Source organism: Triticum dicoccoides, chromosome 4A (assembly GCF_002162155.2).
Source record: "Triticum dicoccoides isolate Atlit2015 ecotype Zavitan chromosome 4A, WEW_v2.0, whole genome shotgun sequence".
NCBI lineage: Eukaryota > Viridiplantae > Streptophyta > Magnoliopsida > Poales > Poaceae > Triticum > Triticum dicoccoides.
In genome coordinates, this window is record NC_041386.1 from 690,647,646 (window position 1) to 690,655,778 (window position 8,133).

The 8,133-nt window shown below is 60.4% G+C and overlaps 1 protein-coding gene across 1 annotated transcript; it reads right to left on the reverse strand.

Annotated features, from left to right (window-relative positions):
• Positions 1 to 3,538: 3,538 nt before the first annotated feature.
• On the reverse strand, positions 3,539 to 6,546 carry LOC119287948 (arginine decarboxylase 1). The gene has a single exon (XM_037567564.1). It carries the CDS (start codon positions 5,915 to 5,917, stop codon positions 3,776 to 3,778), a length of 2,142 nt encoding a protein of 713 aa, XP_037423461.1. The 5' UTR covers positions 5,918 to 6,546; the 3' UTR covers positions 3,539 to 3,775.
• Positions 6,547 to 8,133: the final 1,587 nt, after the last annotated feature.

Genomic DNA, 8,133 nt, shown 5'->3' on the forward strand with positions numbered 1-8,133 from the left:
ACGATACGTGACCAATGGTTAGTGGGAGATTCAGAGGTTCTACTTTGGGCCAACTCCAACGCGCGATCCCAAACGGACGTCCGTTTTATTCAGATTTTATCCGTTTGGGGGTGGCAATGGGACCGTGTCCGCCCGGATTCGTGGATGCGGCGGTCTTGCGCCCAACGCGCGAACGCATTTCGGCCGCATCTTGTCCCCGTGCCATGCAAAGGTGAGAAACAAAGGATTTGAAGCCGCTGCCGCGGTTCACGCTAGTTCATGCCGGCCGGCAACACAGCCGGCGACCTACAGTCTAACGCCGGCAAAGCCAGCGGCCGGCACAGGAGCCAGCCTTCAAAAAGACAAGTTTCACGCCGGCAACAAAGCAAGCGGTCGGCACAGGAGCCAGCCTTCAGAATGAACAAGTTTTGTCGCCGACAGCAAAGCAAGCGGCCGGCACAGGAGCCAGCCTTCAAAAGAGACAAGCTTTCTCGCCGGCAACAAAGCAAGCGGCCGGCACAGGAGCCAGCCTTCAAAAGAGACAAGCTTTCTCGCCGGCAACAAAGCAAGCGGCCGGCACATGAGTCAGCCTTCAAAAAGGACCGCCATCGCAGCCGAGATCTCACCTAGATTATGCCGTCGCGGGCGAACATCTCCTTCTGCCTTTTCGTGAACCAAGCCTTTCTCTCCGGTGACATGTTGTTCTTGTCGATAATCATGATCGCTAGTGCCACCTCCATGGCTTTTGTGGCGGCATTGGTGGCCTCGATCTCTAACTTCTTGAGTTGAGCGACCTCCTCGATGTCAAGCTTCCTCTTCTTCACGGCCTCCTCCATGTCAAGCTTCTCCGTTTGAAGATCTAGGTATATCTTCATTTGCTCCTCCTTCCCTTTGCTCTTCCTCTCCTCCCGCACTTCCTTTTGGTTCAGCATATGCTCTAAAGTTCCTTGCAAGGCTATAGAAGACGCATCACGCTTCTCGTCAGACTTCGAGCTTGTGTTGCCCCTGGGCCTTTTGAGCATGTCTCCCGAATCACCCTCGGCCGCCTCCTTCTCTCCTCTCTTATTCCTATGAGCATTGTATTGGTCCTTGAACTTGGGGCAATCTTTGATGAGCACCCAACAATGCGTGAGAGAGAATGGCTTGTCTTTGTGTCGGGCCTTGAAGGCTTCCAAAGATTGGAATGCCTACAGAATTAAACATGCGGCCACAATTGTAACATGAAAGGACATAGAATGCATGAAACTTAAATGGCATGCCAACATGAATGGACGCATGATGGAAAAGAGAGAGGTTCATACCAAGTCACCCAGGCCTAGGCCGCTCACGGGACGGGCTTTGACGCTCTCAAGTGCGGCACAATATTTGTTGCATTCTTGTTGGATGAATCCCCATCTTTTTTGAATTGAATTGATGCCACGAATGCTTGTGAATTGGTAGGGGGCAAACTTTCGCTCATGAAAGTTCTTGTGAACTCTTGTCCAAAAGACCACTCCTTTTTGCTCGGCACCTTTGATCCTGGCCGATTTCCTTCCAACTCTCGCAAATCAAAGTGTTCTCGGCTTGGCTATATGATCCCGTGCAAATGCTCTTCCTCCTCTTTTGTGCTTCAGCCTTTTGGGTGAGCTCGTCGATGAAACTCAATGGATCCATGGAAATGCCGACCTCTTCTTCTTCATCTTCACAATAGAAGTCATCATCTTCATGCCACGAGTTTCCATGGTCGTCCTCATCATCATCAACATCATGACCGCTGAACTAAGAGTCATCATAGGTACCATGGCCATCCTGGCTTTGGGTCGCATCGGCATCAAAAGGTTGCTCTTGGCCGTCAACTCAGAACGCCTCACCACGGCCCTCGAAGATGACGTTCTGCATGAACGAGGAGTAGTAAGGGTCATCGACGTCTGTGTAGGCGGTGGCATATCGCCGAACAGCTTGCGGGCACCGGCAATGTTAGCCGACTCGAACGACAGGGGTTGCATCCTTTGCGCGATGTCTTCACAATGGCCAGCACCACTGTACCCTGGCCTGATGTTGAGGTCGATGACGCCCGCGGGTGTGGTCGGATCAACCACCATGCAGTCTGATGACGTAGAGAATTGCGCCTGCCCATGGTCGTGCGGCGGCAGAGCACGAAAATCTGGTGTGCCATGTGAGACGGACGAGCTCGGGGAACGGTGTTGCGGGGGTCGATGGGCGGACGAGCTTGTGCTGGCCGCGGCCATGGCAGCGGTCGAGAGATTGGCCAGCGTGGCGCATGCCATACCCATCATGAGCAGGGCGTGCGCCTTCGAGACGATGGACTCCTTATCGGCAATGTCGGCCTGGTGCTGCATCGCGCGCCGCAGGGTGCACTCGGAAGCGTACTACGCGGCGGCCTTTTTCTCCTTTTCCTCTCGCGGGGTGCCGCAGGGTGCACTCGGAAGCTAACACAATCAAGTGGAATCAACGGCCCCTCCCATTGTTCTCTCCAAGGGTGTGGCTCCAGCTTCAGGTTCAGGATCGCATCTGAACAATAACAACAATCCGCTAACCGAGAACGAGAGAAACAATGAGATGCCGCTCCTTGGTTTTGGCATCCAACCACGTTGATCAAAATGCTACATGATCAGGAAAAGGAATCCTCCGGTTCCCCGTGAATTATTGAAAGCGGCAAGATGCAGAGCACAGGTGTCCGGCCCGGTGTCACCGAACCTGACGAAGAATCCTGTTGCCGCGGGGCACCGAAAACTTACTTCCCACATCAACACTTGGCCGCCGCTGGCCGGGGCCGCTCGCCCGCCCAGTCCACGTACCCCGGAACCCAAATCCAAAATGCTCGTGGCTGTCCACGGAATACATGTGCAAAGCTCCTCGGGATATACTCTCGCTACGTACGTACAATCCTCACCCACCAGCCTGACAGGTGCCATCCAACATGAGCTAGTTTTCTCCGGTTCATGCATCGCCAGGTCGCGAGTCTTGACAACAAACCAAGAAAATCGTAAGGGTCAGAGCGTTTGACGAACGACATGTGCCTTCACTGGAAGGAACGGAGTCGCTGTACCGAAGCATCTTCTCCTCTCGCGGAGCGCATCATGTGGCCGTTTCTTTCTTTGCCGCCTCCTCTTCTCTTCTTCACCAAGCAGGAATCCAATCTAGATGGCCTCGAAAAACCTCGGCGTCGTGTTGCCCTTGGCGAGCTCTTCTTTCCGGCCGGCTCGTGCGGACGACGCAGAATATCGCAAAGCAGCCAACCTTTTCCCCAAAGTGCGTGCAGGGTGGGACAAAATGGCTGCACCGCTCGAGGTTTCCAGATGCGTGGTTGATCGACCCAGAGATTCGAAAGCAGCCACGAGGACCGTCGATAGATAGAAGAGAATCGCACAGAAAGCAGCGCCAATTTCTTTTTGGAACTTCTCTGTTCATTTCCTGGTCTGAACTCTAGAGAGAAGAGAAAATTACAGTCGACAGGGATGGAGATCGAGGAGATTGAGACCACATAGCCCCATCTCCACTCACAGCCACGAATCCACCGAGCATTGTCACGAAGAAACCAAGAGCCGGAGTAAACAAATTGCAATCGAAAGAAACATAGTACTGCTAGTTTCCTTTTGTTATTTATTCCAAGAGAAAAAGGTTGAAAGAAACAGTGGACTGACGCATGGGAAATAAAAAAGATGGCGCCAAAACAAACTCCGGCGGTGAAACTAAACGGCGACGAGACGCCCGACGACCTCACTACGACCATGAGTGACACGATACAACATCACCGGCCGGTTCGACCGGTGATAGATATAGAAAGAGCTCGCCCTCACACGGTGAGCCCACGCATGAACTCCCACTCCTCGTCATCATCCTCGGCGGCGCCGGCAGCCGACCCCTCCGAGTCGCTGCTCATGCCGCTCGACTCCGCGCCGCTCATGGCCGAGGCCTCCTCGGCGTCGAACGACAGGTACGGCATTGACCCGAACGCCCTGGCGAGCGCCGCGGCGGTGGCGCCGTCGTCGGTGGTCCTCTGCTTGAGCACCTCGAACATCACCTCCGGCTCGTGCTGCATGGCGCGGAGCACGTCGGCGCACGACGGGCCTGGCGCGGCGCGCGTCACGGCGAAGCAGTGTGGCCCGTCGCTCTGGGAGACGCGCACCACGCTCGGCCCGCCGAACAGGTTGTGCAGGCCGCCCAGCGCCTCCTGGTAGGCGCCGCCCAGGAACATGCCCAGGTAGTAGCCGCGGGTGCCGTGGGTCGGGAGCTCGTGCAGGGGGAGGCTGCTCCTGCCGCCGATGAACTGGTCCACCTTGCCGTCGCTGTCGCAGGTCAGGTCCGAGAGCACGCCGTCCACGGCGGGCCGCTCCTGGAGGCGCTGGATGGGGATGATGGGGAAGAGCTGCTCGATGGCCCACATGTCCGGCAGCGAGGTGAACACCGACAGGTTGATGTGGTACCTGCGCGGCCCCTCCGCCGCGCCCATGCCGCGGGCGACGATCTCGCAGAGCCCGTCCACGGCGGCGAGGTGCTCCAGCCCGAGGACCCCCTCCTTGAACTGCTCGGCGCAGCGCCGCTTCAGCTGGTCGGCGTACAGGCCGCAGGTGTCGAAGTCGCCGCGCACGGCGGAGGCCATGAGGTTGCGGTAGTCGCTGCGGCAGTCGTCGGTGAGCTCGTCGAGCAGGTAGGCGGTGGCCGGGTCCATCATGTTGGAAGCCGGCGCCGTCGCGGAGAAGGCCTCGAAGATGAGGACCGAGTGGTGCGACACCAGCGCGCGGCCGCTCTCGCTGCAGATGACAGGGTGCTGCACGCCCTTGCGGTCGCAGACGCGGCCGACGGCGGCGACCACGGCCGCCGCGTACTCCTCCAGGCTGTAGGCCACCGACATGTCGGTCTGCGCCGAGTGCGTCCCGTCGTAGTCGATGCCGAGGCCGCCGCCGACGTCAATGACGCGCATGGCCGCGCCGAGGCGGGCGAGCTCGCAGTAGATCTGCGCGGCCTCGCCAACGCCGTCGGCGAGCAGGGCGGTGGTGGGGATCTGGGAGCCAATGTGGAAGTGCAGGAGCTGGAGGCAGTCGAGCATGGCGAGGGCCTTGAGCTTGGCCACCACGGAGAGAATCTGCGCGGCGTTGAGGCCGAACTTGCCCTTCTCGCCGGAGGTGGCGCCGAAGTGGCCGGCGTGCTTGGTGCGCAGCTTGGCGCGCATGCCGACCACCGGGCGGATGTTGAGGCGGCGGCTGGCCTCGACGACAATGTCGAGCTCCTCCTCCTGCTCGAGCACGATGACGGTGTTGAGGCCCATGGTGCGGGCGATGAGCGCGAGCGAGACGTACTCGAGGTCCTTGTAGCCGTTGCAGATGAGCAGGGCGTCAGGGCTGCCGCGGGCGACGAGGCAGCTCATGGTGAGCAGCAGCTCGGGCTTGGAGCCGGCCTCGAGGCCGAACCCGAAGGGCGCGCCGAACTCGACGATGTCCTCGACCACGTACCGGTCCTGGTTGCACTTGACGGGGTAGACGCCCTGGTACCGCCCGGCGTAGCCCGTGGAGCGCACGGCGTAGGCGAAGGCGGCGTTGAGGGTCTCGACGCGGTGGCGCAGCACGTCGGGGAAGCGCACGAGCAGCGGCAGCGCGAGGCCGAGCCCGCCGCCGGCGCGCGCGCCGGCCGCCCGGGCGACGACCTTGGCGAGGTCGATCTCCTGGCCGGGGAGCGTGGCGGCGCCGTGCGGGCGCACCGCGACGTCGCCGTCGTCGTTGACGAAGAAGTAGGGCGCGCCCCAGCCGTCGACGTTGTAGAGCGCCGACGAGAGGTCGGCCGACCAGGCGGCCATCTCGGGCTTGTCGGCAGCAGCGGCCGCGGCTACGGCGACGGCGGGGCCCAGCAGTGGCGCGGCCGCGAAGCGCGGCGAGGCGTCGCCGCACGCGGGGAAGGCGTGGGCCACGGGGGCGGCAGCGTCGACAGCGAGCGCAGGCATCTCGTCACGGAATTAACAACCGGAGAAAGCTAATCCACTGGGGGGAAAAGTCAGAAATTTTTCTGTTTCTTTGTGCCGTATGCAGTCAGGAATTTCTCTGCTATCAGAATCCGACGAAGAAGAAAAGAATTGTATGAGGTGAAAAGTGCTGTAGATCGATCTGTCGAACGAACGAAGAACAGCGAAGAAAATCAAGGCAAAATTAAGGTCAGTAATTATGAGAATCGAAATCTACTGGTGGTGTTGATTCCGAGGATCACTGATGCCAAAAGAGGAAGTTCTGGAAGGGGAGGTAGAAGAAATCTAGGACGGGATTTTGGATCCTGTTGTAAGGAAGGGGGCTTAGAAAGCCGCCGAGGCCGGAGCCCCGGCTACCCCCGCAAAAGTTGCAGGCGGGCGGGGGGCGCGCGGCGGGGAGGGTCGCGTCGCCGGTTGTGGAGGCTGGGCACCCCACGCCGGCGTTCAGTCGGGGCGAGGAACAACCTGCGGGGGCGACGGCGGCGCTAGGGTTTGCTCTCGATCGCTCGCTCGCTAGGTGGATGGAGGAGGGCGGATCGATCTGCTGGGGTTGATGCGCTGAGGCGGGATGGGAGAAGGAGCGAGCGTTGCTGGCGGTGGATGGGTTTGCGGCTGTGCGTGGCGCCGGTTTTATAGGAGGCCCGCAAGGCCCGTGGGGCCCATCCCGGGCCGGGAGAGCCTCCCCCGGTCACCCATCCTCCTCCTTCTGTTGGTGTTGGTGGCGTACGCGAAGCAAGGCGTGAGATGGATGAAAAAAACTTGCCGCTTCCGTTGAGCCTTGGCGTCCGCCAGCAGTGAACGAGCTCGCGAGCGGGGTAGGTGCGGTTTGACCCCGCCCGCCCTCCCTCCCGCGGGCCCCGCGCGTCAGCGGGCGGACGGAAGGCTCCTGCCGCGCCTCGTGGCTGCGCCGGCCTGACGGCGCTGGGGAGTAGCGGTAGTTGGGTCGTGGACAGGGCCCGTTAATTGCGACCCATGCCCTTGGATCCACCCGTCGGCTTGACCGGACCTACGAGTGGTGGGGGTGGTTGAACGCTTCCCCGCTCGGCCCCTCACGTTCTTTGGTCCCTCCTCGTTCTGCGCCGTCCGTCGGGGGATCCGACGGCCGGGCGCGCCCCAGATCGGACCTGTGCCCGGCTTTGTATGCGGTTCATTCGCGAGCGGCCCCGGGATCCGCCGGGTCCTCACGTCACGTGAGGCCGGTAGTAGCAGCGTCGCAGGGGCGTGGGCCGTCACCACGGCTCGCGGTCACAGATCGCCCGCCAGAATCAGGGCGCGTGCGGGGTCAAGGCCGCGCCGCGGTCAGTCAGTGCGTGTGAACCGCACAGGCGGATCGTGTGGGCTTTCCCAGCGCTGCCACTCGTTTTGACCTAGCGAGGCGCGCCCGCCCGCCCTCCGTTCGTTTGGCTTTTTCCATTTCGGCCCCCCTTCGCGGCGGGGGGTTTCAACGGGAGCGGCGGAAAAGAACGCATGGGGGCATGGCGGCTCTTATCTTTTCCGTGATGACTGATGACACGCACGCACCGGGGTCTGGGGATAAGGGGCTTTGAACTGCGGGGGGAGAAGAGAAATGGCATTGTTCGCATTGGAATTCCACTTGGTTGGTGGGCTGCGATTTTTGGATGGATTTTTGCGCGCCGGGGATAGGGTTCGTAGCGATGTATGCTCACAAGTGGAAGATATACGGTGTAGAAAAATTGCTTGAGGACAAAACAAGCTGCCGAAAAATGCACCTTCAAAGCCCAAGGACCAACATTTTATCTGCACTCTATAGCTGGCCAAACGGGCCGGCCCGGCCCGGCACGGCACGGCCCATCCTAATCGTGCCTGGCACGGCCCGGCCTGGCAAGGCACGATTATTATACGGGCCGTGCCGTGCCGGCCCGCGTGCTGCAGCGTGCAGCCCAGGCACGGTCCATATGCTAATCGAGCCGGCCCACCGGCATGCTAGGCCCGCTAATCTGTCTCCTATTTTGCGCACTGGGCGTTTTTAGCCTGTTTTTACCTGTTGGGCCACATTAGGATACATAAAAAATAAAAAAAAGATAATCGGGCCGTGCCGTGCCGGCCCACGTGCTCGGCCTTCAGGCCCAGGCACGGCCCTTGGCGTGCCGCGTGCCGGGCCTGGCCCGTTTAGCACGTGCCGTGCCGGCCGTGCTACCGGACCGGCCCAGCTATCCCGGCCCGTTTGGCCACCTATA